This window comes from Trachinotus anak, unplaced genomic scaffold (assembly GCF_046630095.1).
Source record: "Trachinotus anak isolate AG129_WGS33_773 ecotype Australia unplaced genomic scaffold, CSIRO_AGI_Tana_v1 ptg000023l, whole genome shotgun sequence".
Taxonomy (NCBI): Eukaryota; Metazoa; Chordata; class Actinopteri; order Carangiformes; family Carangidae; genus Trachinotus; species Trachinotus anak.
In genome coordinates, this window is record NW_027273874.1 from 4,017,573 (window position 1) to 4,039,495 (window position 21,923).

The following is a 21,923-nucleotide window of genomic DNA, read 5'->3' on the forward strand; positions in this document are numbered from 1 at the left end:
GAACAGAGAGGCTATACTCAGAAGGAGAAGTTGTGAAAAAAAAATTCTGATCTCATTTGTACATGAAATGGAACAACTTCTTCTTCTGCAACAATCTCTCTTTCTCTTTTTGCTGCCTTATTATTAATACAAAGTAGAGCCATTTCCCAGAAGCAGAGAGCAGAGCGACAGGGTCAGAGCTGGATGTGAAGATGGGGAACACTTTGCTCTGTGTACTGTCATTATTCTGTGAGTACATCAGTCATTTTCCAGTTCTGTGACTTTCAGAGACAGAATCATGATTTTATCATCGTGGTAGTTTTATTGACGCGACTATTGTTGCTGATTAGCCTCGATTCAGAGTGGTGGACTAAATACGACTGGACTGTTACTCTGCACATATTGCACAATCGATACACAGTATATGGACTATGGTATAAAAGATTGTATGTGTTTCTTATTTTATATATTTCATTTGAGATTTGTTTATTTTTTCTGACTCTTAAACAATTTATACAATATTGCATCAGAAATTTGTTGATGTGTAAAGGCTGTCTCTGTTAAAACTCCAGCTGGTTGTTAAATGTTTATTATGATTTTGACTGTTTGTCAGATGGATCATGTCTGATGAGGTTTCAATCTTTATTTTAGTGCTGAATACACTCTCCTACGGAAAGACTGAAGGTAAACAGTTATATTTCTTTCCTGTGTTTTCTATTTTTTGTCCTCACACTATGACCCTCCAGAGCAACAAAGATGCTCCTTTGTATAGATTCTCTGGAAATTTGTGAAATAACCAAAATTGTGCATATGGGTGTGAAAATGCAAATTTACCTTTTCTAGGCACTGTTGTATGCTGTGCATGTTCATGGAAGGACACCAACTGCTAAGTAACCTAAGTGTCAAACTAAATTTACCAATGCGAGTCTTATCTTCATGGAAATGTTTTCTTTTCAAGCATTTATCTGATCATGTTAGCAGGGCAGCGTGATGGAGAGACACGATGAATCACACGTACAGTAAATTACAACTGTCCTGCCCGATGATTTTAATCAGAAAGAATCACGTGAACAATTTTTACAGAGTGCCAGTACAAGCACAAGTGAACAAGTAACGATAACTCACTTTGACGTGTAGCATTGGGTGCTACCTTCCACAGTGTCTTTGTGGTATCACTTGTAGGAGTTGCTAAAGTTAGAAAATGAAAAGTTTAAAATATAAATGCTTCACAGCTGTTTAGCTAGGTTAGGATCTGGTGACAGTGAAGAGCTGGGTTGTGAGTTGGGTAAAATCAGTTTCACAGAAAACACCTGTAATAACTGTCAGTGTTAAAGTCAGAAACAAGGTTATCGGTAAAAAAAAAAAAAATTCTGGAACAAATCCTATTAAACCGTTCACTTGTTTTGTTTTTCACTGTAAACTGAACAGCAGATAAACCCCGGGCCTCACTGACAGCAGACACCACAGTCATACCAGCAGGGGGCAGAGTGACACTGCTGTGAAGCTGAGACGACTCAAACAAGACAAATAAGAGGAAAAGACTTTAGTACGGAGACAAGAAGCATCTTTGAATATGAAATAAACGTGTGTGTTTGAAAGGCATGTTAAAGTAGAAAAACAGTAGAAAAACATCCATCAGCAGCATAATTAATTTCTTCCTAAATGACTGGATCAGTGTCTAACAGTGTGAAATTGCATATTTTTCCGAGCAGTTGATGTTGGTGTTTATGTTTTCTGTGTAGTGCTGTATGCATGTTGTGGTGTTCATGTATGGCAAATGTTGTCCTGACCCTCAGGTCAGAGTCTGTTCCCTTCATACAGCTGGGTTTAGTTTTCATGCGTTCATCTGGTGATTTTAATGGGGCAGGGCAGTGAGCCACCAGAGGGCACTGATGAGTCTCCACCACAGGTACAGTCAGTCCCAACAGTCCTGTGAGCAGCACAGATCATCTCACTGAACTTAGGTTATTAGCATGTGTGCTGACTGCCACAGTGTCTTCTTGGCATCACCTGCAGGAGTGAGTCAAGTTAGAAAGTGAAAAGTTCACAACAGAAACGCTCTTTTCAAAATAGTTGTTCAGCCTGGTTGGGATCTAGTGACAGCGACAGCCTTAACATATGATTCACAATGTTTTCATTTGAGTGAAACTATTCAGTGAGCTCCTGTGTCCTGTGTGAAATCACCTGTATCTTGTTAACTTCAAAAACATGTCATTCCATCACAATGTCTGTTGAAATAATTTGTGGTTTGTTGTCAGTGTGTTGTACTTTGGTGTGATTTCATAAACTTGTGGAACCAAAGAGACTAAATTGGGTGAAATCAGACAACTTCACAAACAATTATTTATGACTGAGACAATGATGGTTTCCAGTATGATATGAAAAACATGAATTTAAACCAGTTGAGCAGTTTTTAGATTTTTTTTATCCAATAGATCTCAGAGGTTGAGTCAGTGTTGTCAGTGAAGAGTTTCCTTCAACTGGCTGCTGCCAAACTTTGTCCTTAATCCCTGTTTGTATTCACGTTTCTGGTGAATGAAAAACTTCCAGCTCAGTTCAAGTCTTTTTTTTAGAGACACCTTGTGTGATATGTTTCATGCTTTTGTTTTTCCACCTGCTTTTGTTGCCACGACTGTTGAATAATGTTTGTGTTGTTTATTTTACTTTGCTACAAAATTCAAATTGTCTCTAAAAGACAATAAAAATAATCAACAGTAGGAAAAGTGCTACACACCTTTGTGTTTCATACTTGTAGTTGTTTTCTTACTGTGTGTTTTTGTCAACAGTTTCCAATGAGGTCACTGTGACCCTTCAGCCCGACCAGTCCACTTATTTTTCTGGAGAATCTGTGACGTTCATCTGTGACATGAAGGAAGGAGAAGAAACTCACTGGGAATACGCACTCACCAAGGATAATCAGCCATTTTTTCGATACAGTGCCCATAAACACTTCCCATTACGTCTCTTGACAGACGACAGTGGTGAATACCAGTGCCTTCGTCGCCACAAGCTCTCATATGATGTGAAAACCAGTAACATCGTCTCTTTGACTGTATCTGGTAAGTCGACGTTTTATCACCATGAGAAAGTTTACCATGAATATTAGCACTTATTTATGAGCCCTGTTCATATGATTGCCCTAATTGTGTTGATATAAACAGTATAAATCTAAATGTATTTATAAACATCTACTTTAAACATTTTAGAAAACCCTGAAATTATTATAGATAGAATAAAACAAGGCTAAAGTAAGTAGAAGTAACACGACAGAGCTCTCCACATCAGGAGTCTTACGTGTTTATTTGTGTCTGTCACTACAAAATGATGGAGGTGTTTTCCTTTGGAAACCAAAATCAGGACAGATGTGGAAGTGGTCTAACAACAGTGGGTGTCATTTTATTTGTAATTTTGGCTCTATAAATAAAATGAAGCTGACTTGAAGGTTGCTGTAACATTGTGCTGAGAACATTTCATCTTATGTCATTTTGAAGCCATTCCCATTTGAATCATTCACATCATTCAGATGTTTCTTACAACAGGAGAAGCACCTAAGGCCACACTGCTATCAGGCTCAACAAACATACCAGTAGGAGGCCGTGTTACACTGACCTGCTCTGTGGCCGGCTCTGCTGGTTGGACATATCACTGGTCCAGACGAACTCCAGGCTCTGATGAAACTCTGCCTGTGAGAGATGGTGATGAAAACGGAGTGATGAGTATCTCACAAGGAGGCACTTACTGGTGCAGAGGAGGGAGAGGAAATCCAGTCTTCTACACTCATGCAAGTGATGAGGTCACAATTCAGATAACTTGTGAGTTTAATGGTTTTATTTGGAGTAAAGTAAAATGACATGAATTCATCATTACTGCTTTAAAGCTCTGTTGTTTTCTTTGTTGATTTTATATTTCTGCTGTGAACAGTTTCCAATAAGGTCAGTGTGACTCTGCAGACCAGCTGGCCTCACATTTTCAGTGGTGAGACGATCACTGTCAGGTGTGAGATCCAGGGAGGCGGAGACGCTGAGTGGGAGTATGAATGGAGAACATCCTGGTCAACCACACATCGGACAAATGATGATTACTGGAGTACAAGAGCTTCTGAGTCCCACGGTGAGGGCTACATGTGTAGGGGTAGACACAGAAGGGACCCGTATTCTTCGACAGAGTGGAGTAAAGGCCTCAAAGTAACAGTATCACGTAAGTCATATATTTGTTATGCTTTCATCTACATGAGGGACAAACGGTGGTAGTCACTGCAGCTTCTGGAAAAATATCACTCTGAAGATCTGCAGGGAAGAACAGAGACAGTGATTTTTATTGTAGAGAACTTGTGGTGTGTAATATAGGGATTTCCTCCTATAGATGAGATGAAACCACAGAGAATGACTGCTAAACCACCCCCATTTAAAGCTCAACAGACAGTATAATCCAGAATTACTGTCCTATTTGCTGGAAAAAAATACGAGCTATTATTAGATAAAATAATAAAAAGGCAAAAGTATGTAGAAGTAACACGACAGAGCTCTCCACACCAGGAGTCTTACGTAATTATTTGTGTCTGTCACTACAAAATTATGGAGGTGTTTTCCTTTGGAAACCAAAATCAGGACAGATGTGGAAGTGGTCTAACAACAGTGGGTGTCATATGCTGTAAAGCCCCTTAAGGCAAATTTCTTCTTTGTAATTTTGGCTCTATAAATAAAATGAAGCTGACTTGAAGGTTGCTGTCATATAATTATTTGCAGTTTATTTGCAGTTCAAATACATTTATATTCATAATCAGTTCTTTTTAAGTTTTTCTAAAAACAGGGGCTGTATTTATTTATTCTTTATTTGTTACTTATTTGTATCTTTAAACTCAATGGCAGCTAAACCAAAGGCTCAGTTGAGTGCTGACAAACGAACAATACCAGCAGGGGGCAGAGTGACACTGACCTGCTCTGTGGACCCATCATCTGGTTGGAAATACGACTGGTACAGAGACAATAAACTCTCTGAACCTCTGAACACACATGATGCTGATTTCCACACAACTGGACAAATCAGTGTCTCACAGGGAGGAGTCTACAGCTGCAGAGGAGGAAGAGGAGACCCAGTTTACTACACAGAGAAGAGTCAGGAAGTGAGGATTGACACCATTGGTGAGTTTGGAAATAAACCTTAATAAATCATTAAGATGGATGGAAAAACATATCTGATATTAATTGAACCTTTTGGTGTTTTCTTGTTCTTATTATAAATTCTTGACCATGAACAGTCCCTAACAGGGCTGTTGTGACTCTGCAGCCCGACTGGACTGAGATCTACAGAGGAGAGAGGATCAGTGTCAGCTGTCAGATCCAGGGAGGAGACACTGAGTGGACGTATGAATGGGAAACTACCAGCTCACTGAAACCTTCAAATCAACATGAATACAGGATTAGTTCTGCTTCATCGTCCCACAGTGGAGAGTACAGGTGTAGGGGTAGACACAGAAGGGATCCGTATTCTTCGACAGAGTGGAGTAAAGGTCTCAAAGTAACAGTATCACGTAAGTCATATATTTGTTATGCTTTCATCTACATGAGGGACAAACGGTGGTAGTCACTGCAGCTTCTGGAAAAATATCACTCTGAAGATCTGCAGGGAAGAACAGAGACAGTGATTTTTATTGTAGAGAACTTGTGGTGTGTAATATAGGGATTTCCTCCTATAGATGAGATGAAACCACAGAGAATGACTGCTAAACCACCCCCATTTAAAGCTCAACAGACAGTATAATCCAGAATTACTGTCCTATTTGCTGGAAAAAAATACGAGCTATTATTAGATAAAATAATAAAAAGGCAAAAGTATGTAGAAGTAACACGACAGAGCTCTCCACACCAGGAGTCTTACGTAATTATTTGTGTCTGTCACTACAAAATTATGGAGGTGTTTTCCTTTGGAAACCAAAATCAGGACAGATGTGGAAGTGGTCTAACAACAGTGGGTGTCATATGCTGTAAAGCCCCTTAAGGCAAATTTCTTCTTTGTAATTTTGGCTCTATAAATAAAATGAAGCTGACTTGAAGGTTGCTGTCATATAATTATTTGCAGTTTATTTGCAGTTCAAATACATTTATATTCATAATCAGTTCTTTTTAAGTTTTTCTAAAAACAGGGGCTGTATTTATTTATTCTTTATTTGTTACTTATTTGTATCTTTAAACTCAATGGCAGCTAAACCAAAGGCTCAGTTGAGTGCTGACAAACGAACAATACCAGCAGGGGGCAGAGTGACACTGACCTGCTCTGTGGACCCATCATCTGGTTGGAAATACGACTGGTACAGAGACAATAAACTCTCTGAACCTCTGAACACACATGATGCTGATTTCCACACAACTGGACAAATCAGTGTCTCACAGGGAGGAGTCTACAGCTGCAGAGGAGGAAGAGGAGACCCAGTTTACTACACAGAGAAGAGTCAGGAAGTTAGGATTGACACCATTGGTGAGTTTGGAAATAAACCTTAATAAATCATTAAGATGGATGGAAAAACATATCTGATATTAATTGAACCTTTTGGTGTTTTCTTGTTCTTATTATAAATTCTTGACCATGAACAGTCCCTAACAGGGCTGTTGTGACTCTGCAGCCCGACTGGACTGAGATCTACAGAGGAGAGAGGATCAGTGTCAGCTGTCAGATCCAGGGAGGAGACACTGAGTGGACGTATGAATGGGAAACTACCAGCTCATTGAAACCTTCAAATCAACATGAATACAGGATTAGTTCTGCTTCATCGTCCCACAGTGGAGAGTACAGGTGTAGGGGTAGACACAGAAGGGATCCGTATTCTTCGACAGAGTGGAGTAAAGGTCTCAAAGTAACAGTATCACGTAAGTCATATATTTGTTATGCTTTCATCTACATGAGGGACAAACGGTGGTAGTCACTGCAGCTTCTGGAAAAATATAACTCTGAAGATCTGCAGGGAAGAACAGAGACAGTGATTTTTATTGTAGAGAACTTGTAGTGTGTAATATAGAGATTTCCTCCTATAGATGAAATGAAACCACAGAGAATGACTGCTAAACCACCCCCATTAAGAAGTCCACAGTTCACTGATTTTGTTTATAACACACCTTCACCAGTGTAAAAACATCTTACCACACAACAAGATGAGTCATTATTAGCAAATACTGTAGCTCATGTGTAATGTCATGTCTTTTTACATTTTAAAGTTGTCAGCACTGCAATATTATACAAAAAATAATAATTCATTCAAAAATGAATATCTTTAAAACACAATTTTATTAATATAATTAATATGTTACACCTAATTGCACTGCTGAGGATCATTTAAGTTTTATCCTACCTTGACCATGTAGAAATTCAAGGATGATTATGTCAAATCATTTCATTAAGGGAAACAATAATTTGCTTCTTTTATCTTGTTTGTCAATGCATACAACTGTAAACTGTATTATTTAAGGATGTGAGGATAATGAATTAAATATTAAATATAAGAAATTAAATACACAAAAATGTACAGACAAATTTAACACTGTGTTTGTGTCTTTGTGAATTGTCTTGTAGCTAATATGAGAAATTTGCCATGATATAATTATTTGCAGTTTATTTGCAGTTCAAATTCATTTAGTACTCACTTTATTCTTTATTATTTGTTACTTATTTGTATCTTTAAACTCAATGGCAGCTAAACCAAAGGCTCAGTTGAGTGCTGACAAACGAACAATACCAGCAGGGGGCAGAGTGACACTGACCTGCTCTGTGGACCCGTCATCTGGTTGGAAATACGACTGGTACAGAGACAATAAACTCTCTGAACCTCTGAACACACATGATGCTGATTTCCTCACAACTGGACAAATCAGTGTCTCACAGGGAGGAGTCTACAGCTGCAGAGGAGGAAGAGGAGACCCAGTTTACCACACAGAGAAGAGTCAGGAAGTTAGGATTGACACCATTGGTGAGTTTGGAAATAAACACACAATGTAGAATAAATCTATTGTATATTCATGATACAATGTTAAGATGGATGGAAAACATTAAATCTGATGTTAATTGAACCTTTTGGTATTTTTATGTTCTTATTATAAATTCTTGACCATGAACAGTCCCAAACAGGGCTGTTGTGACTCTGCAGCCTGACTGGACTGAGATCTACAGAGGAGAGAGGATCAGTGTCAGCTGTCAGATCCAGGGAGGAGACACTGAGTGGACGTATGAATGGGAAACTACCAGCTCATTGAAACCTTCAAATCAACATGAATACAGGATTAGTTCTGCTTCATCGTCCTACAGTGGAGAGTACAGGTGTAGGGGCAGGATGAAAAGTGCTCGACATAATACAACAGAGTGGAGTGCTGCAGTCAACCTGAGAGTGTATGACAGTAAGTCAGATCATTATCATTTAAACTGAAGATGTAAACAAGTTCAAATGTTTTTGTTAGTTTATAATCAGATTGTATCTTAATGTTTGTTCATATTATGTATTTGTTGATAATGTTCTGAGAGAAAAATGATTCCATGTCCAGAGACCAGACGTCATAACATGTTTTGATCCTGAGAAAATGACTTTCCAACAGATAAACCCCGGCCTGTCCTCACTGTGTCTCCATCATGGCTGAGTCCTGGAGCCTCAGTGACTCTGAAGTGTGAGGTTGAACATCCATCTGCAGGATGGAGGTTCTCCTGGTATAAGGCTGTTCCTGATGTATCACACACCTCCTACAGCTATGAGCTGCTCCCTGGTAGCAGCAATGGGACTGAACAGGATTCCTACATCGTCCATGGTCAGACACACACAGCAGGATATGTGTGTGAGGCTGGAAGAGGAGACCCAGTGTTTTACACTGAGATCAGTGAACCAAAGTTTGTCTGGTCTGGAGGTGAGTTTGTTGTTTCTTTGTTTTTTATGTCTTCTTCGTATTTTTTTATTGTCTGTGAGCAACATTTTCTAAAAACAAATGTAGGCAAACAAACTGATTTTTACGTTCATGGTCCCCAGTGGAAGAAATGTATTGACTGTGAACTGGGTTGAGTATCCTTCTCTCCTTGTTTCCTTCTGTCCTTCCCTTATCCTTCTACATTTAATCTGAAAGCATTAAAACCAACAAACAAACATGGAGATACAAGGTTTCCACCTCTCACTGAAGTATAGCTCCACTCTTCTCAATGGGTACTTTTATTTTGGAAACTTCCTGTTTATAGACAGGACAGCTATAGCTGCAGTCTTCACTCAGTGGTGAGACAGGTGCACAGACCAGATAAACAAACAGCTGTGAAGCTGAGACGACTCAAACAAGACAAATAAGAGGAAAAGACTTTAGTACATTATACTATTATTTTAAACTGTTTTACTCAGAGAGTGTGGCTTATCAACACAAGCCTGCACTATTGTGACTGGGATTGAGGAGCTCAGCTAACAGAGGCTACTTAGCAGCAAGATGCCTCTGTTTTCCATGGAAGATTACCACAAACTGCTCCAGAAGATAGCAGTACTGGAAACAAAAATTCATCGGCTCGAAGTGAACGTCGAGATAAATGGACAATATGGGAATGAAACTACTCTGCCGATATCCCAAAACACGGAAAGGGAGCAGGCTAACACCAAGCTAACTAGCACCACGGCATGGCAGGAGCCAGACATACAGTGGGTACGGAAAGTATTCAGACCCCTTTAAATCTTTCACTCTTTGTTTCATTGCAGCCATTTGCTAAAATCAAAAAAGTTCATTTTATTTCTCATTAATTTACACTCAGCACCCCATCTTTACAGAAAAAAAACAGAAATGTAGAAATTTTTGCAAATTTATTAAAAAAGAAAAACTGAAATATCACATGGTCATAAGTATTCAGACCCTTTGCTCAGTATTGAGTAGAAGCACCCTTTTGAGCTAGTACAGCCATGAGTCTTCTTGGGAATGATGCAACAAGTTTTTCACACCTGGATTTGGGGATCCTCTGCCATTCTTCCTTGCAGATCCTCTCCAGTTCCGTCAGGTTGGATAGTGAATGCTGGTGGACAGCCATTTTCAGGTCTCTCCAGAGATGCTCAATTGGGTTTAGGTCAGGGCTCTGGCTGGGCCAGTCAAGAATGGTCACAGAGTTGTTCCGAAGCCACTCCTTTGTTATTTTAGCTGTGTGCTTAGGGTCATTGTCTTGTTGGAAGGTGAACCTTCGGTCCAGTCTGAGGTCCTGAGCACTCTGGAAGAGGTTTTCTTCCAGGATATCTCTGTACTTGGCCGCATTCATCTTTCCTTCAATTGCAACCAGTCGTCCTGTCCCTGCAGCTGAAAAACACCCCCATAGCATGATGCTGCCACCACCATGTTTCACTGTTGGGATTGCATTGGGCAGGTGATGAGCAGTGCCTGGTTTTCTCCACAGATACCGCTTAGAATTAATGCCAAAAAGTTCAATCTTCGTCTCATCAGACCAGAGAATCCTATTTCTCATAGTCTGGGAGTCCTTCATGTGTTTTTTGGCGAACTCTATGCGGGCTTTCATATGTCTTGCACTGAGGAGAGGCTTCCGTCGGGCCACTCTGCCATAAAGCCCTGACTGGTGGAGGGCTGCAGTGATAGTTGACTTTGTGGAACTTTCTCCCATCTGCCCACTGCATCTCTGGAGCTCAGCCACAGTGATCTTTGGGTTCTTCTTTACCTCTCTCACCAAGGCTTCTCTCCCACGATTGCTCAGTTTGGCTGGACGGCCAGGTCTAGGAAGAGTTCTGGTCGTCCCAAACTTCTTCCATTTAAGGATTATGGAGGCCACTGTGCTCTTAGGAACCTTGAGTGCTGCAGAAATTCTTTTGTAACCTTGGCCAGATCTGTGTCTTGCCACAATTCTGTCTCTGAGCTCCTGAACTTTTTTGATTTTAGCAAATGACTGCAATGAAACAAAGAGTGAAAAATTTAAAGGGGTCTGAATACTTTCCGTACCCACTGTAAATGGGAGTAAATCAAACAGTCCTCCCTGAAACTCTCTTGGTGCAAAGCCAAAGCACAACAAATTGCCTCCCTCAAATATGGGAAGACGGTTATCAGGCAGAACCCAGCACCGGGAGATTCAGTATGACACCGAATGGCCTGCACTGCCATCATACAGGAATGTCTCTTCAACCCCACTACCACGGAGAAAGCAACCATGGACCAAGGGGACAACAAAAACTAAGAGCAAACTGCCCCAAGATGCAGGGATTCTACTAGAGAACAGATTTGCTCCACTTTCACAGGACCCAGACTCCCCCAAAGAAGGCTCATCTCCCAGGACCAGAGAAAGGTATGAGGCTAAATCGAATGCTAAAGGGCTACAGAGAGAGCTAACCACTGGGCCTCAAACTCTGATAGTGGGTGACGGAACTGTGAATGACATAAAACGCTTTTGCAGTAAGAAAAACACCAAACTACTCTGCTTTCCCAATGACATGGTGTCTGATGTCTCGGAAAAGATCCTGAAGATTGCTGCTGAGCATCCGACACTGAAATCTCTCATCATACACACAGGAGCCCTTGATGTTGTGAAACAACAATTGGAGGTATTAAAATGAGACTTCATGGAACTGATAAACAAAGTTCAGTGTTTAAATACTGAGGTGTTTTTCAGTGGCCCTCTGCCAACAGTTCGGCAAGGAGATGAGAGAGGCAGGCTGATGATGCTAAACAGATGGCTGAAAGATACATGCACTGCTCAATCACTGAACTTTATTGACAACTTCAACATCTTTTGGGAACGCAGGCACCTCTTTTAGGCAGATGGATTTTGCCTTAACAAGTCAGGACTACAGCTGCTAAGCTCCAACATTTTTTATCATCTGCAATCCAAAACAACGGATAAGGCAGTGCTCTGGTGAGGGCGCTGAGATAAGGACTGACAACGGAGGACAGTGGACTCAGAAAGAACCTGCAGAGTCACCATCTTCTCCCCAACCAGTGGATTCAGCCACAACAACACAACACCAGGAGTCTCCCCTAGCCCCAACAGCCCGAAAAGGGGAGTCTCCCCAGCCCAAACAGGAGACTCCCAACCTTCACCCCCCCAGACCCCACCCAGCCCCCAACTCTCTCCACTCAGTCTTGATTCCCCATTCCTGGATTTCCCTGACAGGATGAAGAGCTTCGGAGTTGGAATCCAACTAACACCACGCCACGACCCCATATTTTCCCCCATTAACCTCCCACATCGTCCACCCCTTCCGTCCACCCCACCCCCTCCCATTTCACCACGTCGGGAGCCACCTTTGACCAAAAGACAAAGGTTGAAGCCACCTTCGACCAAAAGTCACTGAGCCCCCTCACCCCCTCTGAATCATCATATCACTGAGTCTGACTGATATGTGCTGGGTCCAGGCTACAATACTGATATCAACAATGTTCTTCCCCAGGAAAAGTCAGGGCCCTATGGATTTCAGGCAGCCTTTTCAATCCCTGTGGTGACGGGTAACAGAAAAGTGATCAAACTGGTGAGAATTAAAAAGGGTTCAATTAAATCTAACAATCTAGTGAGTATAGCTTGTCAACCTCAAAACTCACCAGTGTCTCCTTTTATCTCCACAAGGTTAGCTCTACTCAATATCAAATCACTAGCCAACAAATCCTTGTTAGTAAATGACATCATTATGACCTATAATCTAGATTTCTTACTTCTTAGTGAAACATGGCTGACTGAATGTAGCTGTGCTACCATTCTCAATGAGGCAGCACCAACAAATTTCTGTTTTATGAATAAGTGTCGAAGTGGTAAGAAAGGCGGGGGAGTTGCTGCCATTTTTAAATCTATATTTCAGTGCAAGGAAACTATATTTGGTGATTTTAGCTCTTTTGAATATCTCAGTTTTTTAGTAAAGGGGGACCCAAAAGTTCTCTTCCTAATTATTTATAGACCACCAAGATACCCAGGAAAATTCTTTGATGAGTTTGCTGAACTGCTGTCAGTTATCTGCACTGACTACAACTTTTTTTTATCATAACAGGGGATTTTAACATTCACATAGACAATAATATGGACACAAATGCCAAAGAACTTTGCTCTCTTCTTGACACTTTTGGCCTCTTCCAACATGTGAAAGGGCCCACACACACCCGAGGCCACACTCTGGATTTGGTTATCTCTAGAGGTGTTGACATTACTTCTGTTGATATCAAGGACTTGGCTCTTTCTGATCAATTCTGTGTGTTTTTTGACTTACAGATAACTCCAAACATTCAGTTATCCTCTGTCTGTTAGGAAAAGGTACATAAATGAGAATACCAGTGTTAAGTTTATGGAGGCTGTAGCCATGTTGCCAACTGTGAGTGCAGAGACAGTTGATGAACTCAAATGTCATTGATACCATTGCACCTATTAAATCTAAGATGACCTTGACCAGGCAAAAAACACCATGGAGGAACACTTTGATGGTAAAGGCTCTGAAAACAGAATGCAGGAAATCAGAGCGTAAATGGAGAAAAACTAAACTTCAAATTCACCATGACCTCTACAAACAAAGTCTTTGTAATTTTAACCATGTTATTCAAGGCTAGACAGCAAAACTTTACTGAAATGATTAATAAGAACATCAACAACACTCGTGCTCTGTTTGCTATGGTTGATAAGCTTACAGTCCCCCCAAAAGAGATAGTTTCAGAACACTTTTCCACAGAAATATGCAATGAATTTGCTTGCTTTTTCAATGAAAAAATTAAATCTATAAGGCTAAATATCAACACAAATCAGCAAAATAATACAATCATGCAATCCCCAAAATCACCTAGGAATAAATCAACTGTAATGTCAGAGTTTAATACAATTGACCAAAAAACTGTAGAAGAAACAGTTCAGCATCTTAAAACATCGAGATGTTGTCTGGACACAATGCTGTCTGACTTTTTTAAAACTATTGTAAGCTCTGTCCAAACAGATCTGCAGTAAATAATAAATTGCTCACTTTAATCAGGCACATTTCCTAAAGCCCTAAAAGTAGCTGCCATCAAGCCACTCTTAAAAAAGAGAACATTGGATACTACCATTTTAACCAACTACAGACCCATCTCAAATCTTCCCTTTATAGCCAAGATCGTTGAGAAAGTGGTTTTTAATCAACTCAGCAACTTCTTGAAAACCAGTGGACTCTTTGACAAATTTCAATCAGGCTTCCGACCTCACCACAGTACAGAAACAGCTCTCATTAGAGTGTTAAATGACATAAGGTTGAACACTGACTCAGGCAAGGTGTCAGTTCTGGTCCTGTTGGATCTCAGTGCTGCGTTTGACACTGTGGATCACAGTATACTCTTGGACAGGTTGGAAACCTGGGCAGGACTCAGCGGGACAGTCCTAAAATGGTTCAGGTCCTACTTGGAGGAGCGGAGTTATTTTGTGACCATTGGTAGTTATCAATCTGATCGAGTGGCTATGACATGTGGAGTTCCTCAGGGGTCAGTCCTTGGACCCCTTCTGTTCAACCTGTATATGCTGGTCAAATTCTGCAGAATTCTAATGTCAACTATCATAGTTATGCAGATGACACACAAATATATCTTGCACTGTCTCCAGATGACTGCAGTCCAATAGAGTCATTGTGTCACTGTTTAGAGCAAGTCAAAGATTGGATGAACCAAAATTTCCTTCAGTTAAATCAAGAAAAAACTGAGGTCATTGTTTTTGGCAATAAAGAGAAGAAGGTTGCTGTCAGCAAACACCTTGAGTCACTGTCTATAGAAACTAAAGACCAAGTCCAAAACCTTGGCGTGCTGACCTTCAACAGCCATATCAAATCAGTCACCAAATCAGCCTTTTATCAACTTAAGAACATATCCAGAATTAAAGGTTTCATGTCCCAAACTGATCAGGAGAAGCTGATTCATGCTTTTATCTCCAGTAGACTTGATTACTGTAACGGTCTTCTGACTGGACTCCCTCAAAAAAGTATCAAACAGCTGCAGCTCATTCAGAACGCTGCAGCTCGAGTTTTAACCAGAACTAAGAGATCAGATCACATCACCCCAGTTCTTAAGACCTTACATTGGCTCCCAGTCAGCTACAGAATAGATTTTAAAGTTCTGCTACTGGTCTACAAATCACTGAATGGTTTAGGTCCAGAATACATGAATGACATGTTAGTAGAGTATAAACCCAGTAGAGCTCTGAGATCTACTGACTCAGGTCAGATAGTGGAGCACAGAGTTCAGAACAAACATGGTGAAGCAGCATTTAGTTGTTATGCTGCACACAACTGGAACAAACTACCAGCAGAACTGAGATCAGCCCCAACTGTAAGCACTTTTAAATCCAGGTTAAAAACATTTCTCTTTTCATGTGCTTATAGCTGAGCTCTTTTTAAGAACTTAAAACTCTATTTTCTTCTATTTTACTTTTTTGCCCCTGCTTTTAGCTCTATGTTTTCTTTTGTTTTTATGCTGTTTTATGATGTTCTTTTTTTGTCTTTATGTAAAGCACATTGAGTTGTCTTGGTATGAAATGCGTTATATAAATAAAGCTGCCTTGCCTTGCCTTACAGAGACAAGAAGCATCTTTTAATATGAAATAAACACCTCTGTGTGTTTGAAAGGTAAAAGTAGACAGTAGAAAAACATCCATCAGCAGCATAATTAATTTCTCTGCTGTGTCTCCATTTGCTCTGTTTGTTCCAAACTCTCATAGTTTCACCAAAACACTGAGTCTTGTTCCAGTGTTGGTGCTACTGATGTTTTTAATCCTCAACAAACAAAGATCAACAAAGGAACATTTACACTGAGATCTCTTTCATTTTAATATCTCTGTCTGGTTTGACTCTTTTCTATGTGTTGTTTTCCAGATGTTCATCCATCAGCGTCTCTCACAGTGAGTCCTGACAGAGTGCAGCACTTCATCTATGATGATATCTCACTGAGCTGTGAGGGAAACTCTACTGAGTGGAGAGTGAGGAGGTTTCCTGAGGGCGGCTCCCTGTCCTGTTCTGACTGGAGGAGAATGACTGGATCCAGATGTGACATGTTCTCATCACAGCGTAGTGATGCAGTGTACTGGTGTGAGTCTGGATCAGGAGAGTTCAGCAACACAGTCAACATCACTGTACATGGTACGTTTTATTACATTTTCTTTGTATTTCATTTTTTATAGGATTTGAAGTATTTTCAACATCTCATGTGATTTAATTCATCATATCTTAGAACTGAGTTGTTGACATATACAGAGACTTTCTGAGAGTTTGATCCATGACTCTGCTACATGGTCTGTTCAGTAACTGTCTGTGACCAAACAGACAAAAAAAACCTTTCTCTATGTTTTTCACGTAAATAGTTTCATATTAAAAGAAAATAAAATGTCAGTGTTCAGTCAGTCTTCTTCACAATTTAGCAGCATAATAATCTTGGTGGCAGGTTTCACTTCACTAACTTCATCCTCAAATTGCATCCAAACTTTGGCCCCAGTAAATATCTTTTCCTTCCAAAGTACTTTACAAAAATAATGTTTCTGTAACAAATCAGAATAAACGCTCAAGATTTGTGTCTGTAAATTGTTTTTCTCTCAATTATCATATGAAAAAATGCCATCAAATAACATCACAAGTCCTCTGCAAAGTAATAAGATGAAGTTGGGTTCTGGTCAAATGAGGCAGTAATGAAGCATCAGAAATGAAGAAATCACACAAAAAAACTTTCTTCTCCTCCTCTTGTAAAAGTTTGGACTTAGCACAGTTTTTTTTCTTTTCTTTTTACAGATGCAGTTAGTTTTGTGATAATTACAAAAAATCTAGTTTATTGATGGTCAATGAACTTTATATTGACTTCTCACCTGTGGCAGCAACTAAACATCACATCATCATCATCACAGTCTCAGCTTTTCTCTTATTCTGTTTCCAAAGAGGAAACAGTCACATGTTGCCCCGAATCATGACGAGGGTTTGGTTTAGTGTCGTTGTTGTATGTTCACAGGGGAGATGAAGAAAACAAGTACTGTGTAATTTATAGATCAATGTAAAAAGCTGTAGTTTATTTGGCAACAGTGATCTGTGAGACACATCCAGCAGGTTGTAAGAGAACGAGATCAAATGTCAGGTCTTATGATGATCCTGTAAAATAAATCAGAACTGCATCAGAATAAAAACAGATGTATAATCTATTCTCATCATTACATGTCAGCTGGTTGTAAAGTTCTGCAGGAGCTGATCTCTGACTGAAGCTTCACATTCTGACTGTTTTACAGATGATTATCATGATGGTGTTATCCTGGTGAGCCCCGTCCGTCCTGTGACTGAGGGAGAGTCTGTTACTCTTGGCTGCAGATTCAGGACAGAAGAAAAACTTTCCAGTGTGTTTTTCTACCATAATGACAAACTGATCCAAAATGATACCAGGACGGAGCTGAATATCTCTGCAGTGTCAAAGTCAGATGAAGGTTTCTACAAGTGTCAGTCCTCAGGAAAAGTGTCACCACAGAGTTGGATGTCAGTTAAAGGTGAGTGGGATTCAAATATTTTGTTCCTTTTTGGTTTTTGTGAACTGTGTTGACAGTGTATATTTATGTGTATGTTCTGTATATGTTGGATGTTTTTGTATTTTTTCAAGTTTCTGAATAGTTTTACTAACGTTTAAATAATGTTACAGTAGCTGTGCCGAGACCTGGAAGCTCTTCATTTCCTGTGTGGCCGATCCTTGGGCTGGTTTGTGGAATCGTACTCATTGTTCTCCTGCTCCTGTTGTATCGCTGCAGACAGTCCAAGGGTGAGGCATGTTTCCTCTGATATTAAACACTTTACTTACTCTTTAATGATTCACATACACAGATGCGACAAAATCATCTCAAATGAAATGTGTTTTTCACAGATTTATGCTTCATCAGGTCAGTACAACTCTCTCTGCTCTCATCTTGAATATAAAAGTGGTACATTGCATGTGTATATTAAATGTACTACATTTATTATGTCTTAGGTCGATCCAGTCAGAGAGCACCAGCTCCTCCACAAATCATGGGACCAACCAGAATGAAAGTCAACATAATGACTACGCCTCTCCTCTAAATGGTCAGCATTCAAATAATCTTGATGATGATGATGATGATGATTATATTTGACTTTTCATTGAATCTACATTAATATTTCTGACTGTCAGTTTCTGCTCAGGTGATTTTCAAAGACTGAAACTGGACCTTGTTCTTAAAAATCAAGCAGTTGGACAAACGGTCTCAAGAATTTGTCCTTTAACCAGTTGATCACATGCACGAAAGTTCAGAGCATTTTACACTGATTCTACCTGAACTGAACCTAAACTATGAGACAGAAAGAATCCACGAATAAAAAACCAATTGTGGATTTTTGTTAAAATTTTCATATTCATTTAGTATAATGGAAGTAAAATGTTTAATCTGACCTTTGCTTGCTTTGTTGCTGTAGGTGATACTTGTATCTATGATACAATCAAAGACCCTGAAGATGCAGAAAACGGTACAGTTTGCACCTTTTAATTAACATGGAGCACTTACAAATGCAACAGCAGGATGATTTCAGGGACTGGTTACAAGTGTTTGACATGAAACCCTATAACTCAAAAATATGTTTATTTCACCTGCAGGTGAACCTCAGGATGTGACATATTCTTCTATTGAACTGAAAAACATTGGAAAGAAGCGTTAGTACTCTAAATGTTTGTCATGTAAAAGATAAAACATTTTTTTGACCTGCAGTGCCTAAAAAAAATAATATATTTTTTTCTCTTTTATAAATTCATCTTAACAGACAAACATCGTGAACCAGCAGAGACCTCTGTTTACTCTGATATAAAGACAAGACCTGCAGGTACAGTCATGCTGGTGATTGTTGTTGTATGTTGTGTGTCAGTAGTTTCCAGTATCTTTCCATCTCACAGATATGACATAAAACTGATAAGTTTTTCTCTTATATTTTTACTCTCTGGTCATGATGCTGCAGATTATGAAATACTGTAGCTTGTTTGTGGAAATTCCTCCTCCACCTTCTCCTTTTTGTCTTCCAAACATGAGGTGGTGCAATCAGAGATAATTAAAATGTGTCTATCTTTCATAATCTTTTCCCAAACCTTCAAACAAGATGAGACAGTTCAAAAAAATCCATCCATTCATCCATCAGCTGTGTATTATAGAGATGTGGCTTCTGTTTCAGACAATAGTCCCTTGTATGCCCAGGTGAACATCAACACCAAAGAAAAAGCCAAGAAGAAGAAAGGTTAGTTAAGCGCAGTATTGTCTTGGACACAGTGAAATGCTATTTGTTCAGTATTTGTAAAGTTGGTGCTGTTTGTAATTACTGTATTTTTTAGTCATGTAAGTTTATTTGACATTTTGTATGTATGCTGAACAGCAGTTTACTTACATTTACATTATATCAGTAAAGTCTGTAAAAGCTTTAATACTCTGTAATGTAGCTAGTTTGAGCACTAGGGGCAGAATACTGTCATTTTACTCAGTGGACACATTAACCCTGACAATCCACCTCAGTTCAGTGGCTGTATCTTTGGCAACTGTCTTGATTTAATCATTTCTCCATTTATAGGAAAATCAGCTCCTGCAGCAACTGATGACTCAGTTTATTCTGAAGTGAAAAACCCAGGAACAGCTTTTGGTAATAATGCTGCCAAGTCATTTGAATATTGTGTTGATTGATAAGTTATAACTCAGCTTTACATCTTGTCTTTTTTTTTTCTTGCTGTTTTCTTCCAGGTCTGTGAAGAGAGCTGTATCAACAAAACTGATTCATGGTTGACAGCATTTTCTGAAACCATTGTGGGCACCTCTGCTTTCCAAAGATCAGACATGCTCTCGATTTTGTACCGTTACTTTGTTAATAGATGATGTAAAAGAATGGATTTAATGTTCAGTTTTAGCCCAAAGCACAAGACTACTGAGGTGTAGCCACATTTCATATTTATGCATGATGTTGTTTTACAGTTATTTTGTCATTTATTTGTAAAACTTTAGTAGGATACTTTGAATACAGGCTGTTACAAAGAGAGCAACAATTAACAGTTTGATGCATTATGTTCCAGCTCCAGTACCCAGGTTATTGTGCAGCTTTACAGTTATTTTTATGGTGCTAGATGGTAGAGGTTAGATTTCAGCAGCAAACAAACAGAAGTAGATGAAATGTTTGGCTTGTGTTGTCATTAGTGTAGTTGCCAAATGATCTTGATAACACAACGGGAAAACAACATGAGATGGTTTCTTTTAGAGTTTTTTCCCCATTTGTTGTACCACCATGAAGCAAAAACAAAGGAATCCCAAATTTCAGATATTTTTTACCCTTCAAAAGTTTGCAAGCCACAGGCCATAAAGTACGGAATATGGAAAATTGTTAAATGACGGAAAGCATCAGTTAAATCCATTATAATCTAATACAAACAGTTCATAATGTGGCTGCTTTATAAATGAGTGCTGGCATTTGGCCTCTGCTTTGGAGTAATATGACGTGACTCAGATTGGCCACTACAAGTTTAATGTCACTTTGACGCTGCTCAGATATGATGGTGCCATGCTTGTAAAATGTAGCTGTGAAAACAGTCAAGATGTATTTTGATCTTTTATCTAAAGGATATGATGAATTATCGCTCATTTACATCTGGGTTTTTGAGTTTTTAGTTTTGTTGTGATTTAATTTCAGACCAATAAAGACACGGACACATCTTGCTGCCAAAGAAGAAGCATTGACAAAGTTTTAAACAACAACACATTCACATGTACTCAGTTTTTGCAGTATTTAAGCAGCTGCTGTGTGTATCATTGCTGTCCAGACATCAGAGATGCAGTGTTCTGTATGTTTGACATCATCTGAGTGTGATCCAGCTGTTGTCAATAAAATAACACCAAGATGACTGAATAGTTTTCTCAGTATTTTTTCAGAAATGTTGTTACAATTTGCAATATGTGACATGAAATGAAGAAAGGAAAAGCAGCAAGGTGGTCCCACCCTCTTTAAGTATCAAGTAATAATACATTTTACTTCTCCTGCAGGGTTTATTTCATCAGTCTTTCTGAAAAGCTAAAACAGGTTCCTGTGGTGGTTTTTAGGTGTATTTCAAATGAAATATATATCAACCACAGCACTGGACAGTGCAGTTTGAACACATCATCTGGACAGTTCATGAACAATTCTTATTATGTTATTTAACTTCAGCTCTTCTCACACTCGCTGCTGTGCATGAGACTATTTCTGTTTCTCTCACACATTCACTTCCTGAAGGTGAAGTTGTGACCACAGTTGTGACCAGAACTTCACCGTAAAGTGGAGAGAGTCTGTGGTGGAGTAACTGAAAATGTAACTCTACAATACTTCAACCCGACTTTATGATTTCAGCTGAAGAATGAAGTTATTTTCAGGTAAAGGTTTCACTGTTGGCTGAGGACTGTGGATTACCAACACTTGCTGTACTGCATTGATAATCTCTTCCTTTAAACCTGTGTGCTGCAGATAGGGAGGACATTTATAAATTCAAGAAGAACATGTTCATTTTATACATTTTCTAATTTTATAGTAATTTCCATAATTGCTGTTCTATGATTCCAGCCATCACATCTTCATCTTATCATTTCTTCTTGCACATTTGAGAGTTAAAAAGACAAGACATCAAACATAAACAGGGCTTCTTCATAAAACTAGTGGACAGACCATACACAGTTTTGAGAGGGTTGAAAGCTGCGAGCTGCTGCTGGTGGTCAAATGCTACGTGACAGTAACAGGAGAAGTGTGAACACGTGAAAGTATAACTGTGCTCAGATCTGGTCTGGTTGTGTCAGCTTTGTGTAAAAGGGAAGGAAGCACAGACAAGTTTAACTCAGAAGAAGAAGAAGAAGAAGTTGGAAGAAACGTCCGGAGCAACATTTAGATGAAATGTAACTTCTGTATCTCCTCAGTCCTGCTGCCGTTTCAAGCTCTCTCTTGACGCAGCAGAGGAGAATCTCAGAGTGACAGAGCTGGATGTGAGGATGGGACAGACCTCACCCTG

At 39.4% G+C, this 21,923-nt stretch overlaps 3 protein-coding genes across 3 annotated transcripts in view; all 3 read left to right on the plus strand.

Moving 5' to 3' along the window:
* The window catches only part of LOC139606624 (Fc receptor-like protein 5), a 32,735-nt gene that overhangs the window by 8,807 nt on the left and 2,005 nt on the right, over window positions 1-21,923 (plus strand). The window contains exons 3-7 of the mRNA XM_071458884.1: window positions 135-228; window positions 631-663; window positions 2,766-3,038; window positions 3,519-3,791; window positions 3,901-4,176. Coding sequence (XP_071314985.1) covers window positions 192-228; window positions 631-663; window positions 2,766-3,038; window positions 3,519-3,791; window positions 3,901-4,176 — 892 coding nt within the window. The 5' untranslated portion in view covers window positions 135-191. The remainder of the gene's footprint in view (window positions 1-134; window positions 229-630; window positions 664-2,765; window positions 3,039-3,518; window positions 3,792-3,900; window positions 4,177-21,923) is intronic.
* LOC139606979 (leukocyte immunoglobulin-like receptor subfamily A member 4) lies at window positions 4,841-7,227 on the plus strand. Its single transcript, XM_071459482.1, has 5 exons — window positions 4,841-4,903; window positions 5,036-5,120; window positions 5,237-5,509; window positions 6,181-6,344; window positions 6,599-7,227. The coding sequence occupies exons 1-5, from the start codon at window positions 4,841-4,843 to the stop codon at window positions 6,893-6,895; spliced, it is 882 nt and encodes a 293-aa protein (XP_071315583.1). The 3' UTR covers window positions 6,896-7,227.
* On the plus strand, window positions 15,057-20,797 carry LOC139606602 (low affinity immunoglobulin gamma Fc region receptor II-like). Its single transcript, XM_071458864.1, has 12 exons — window positions 15,057-15,114; window positions 15,767-16,030; window positions 17,158-17,409; window positions 17,559-17,675; window positions 17,778-17,793; window positions 17,883-17,974; window positions 18,344-18,394; window positions 18,522-18,578; window positions 18,686-18,745; window positions 19,088-19,150; window positions 19,478-19,546; window positions 19,645-20,797. The coding sequence occupies exons 1-12, from the start codon at window positions 15,057-15,059 to the stop codon at window positions 19,650-19,652; spliced, it is 1,107 nt and encodes a 368-aa protein (XP_071314965.1). The 3' UTR covers window positions 19,653-20,797.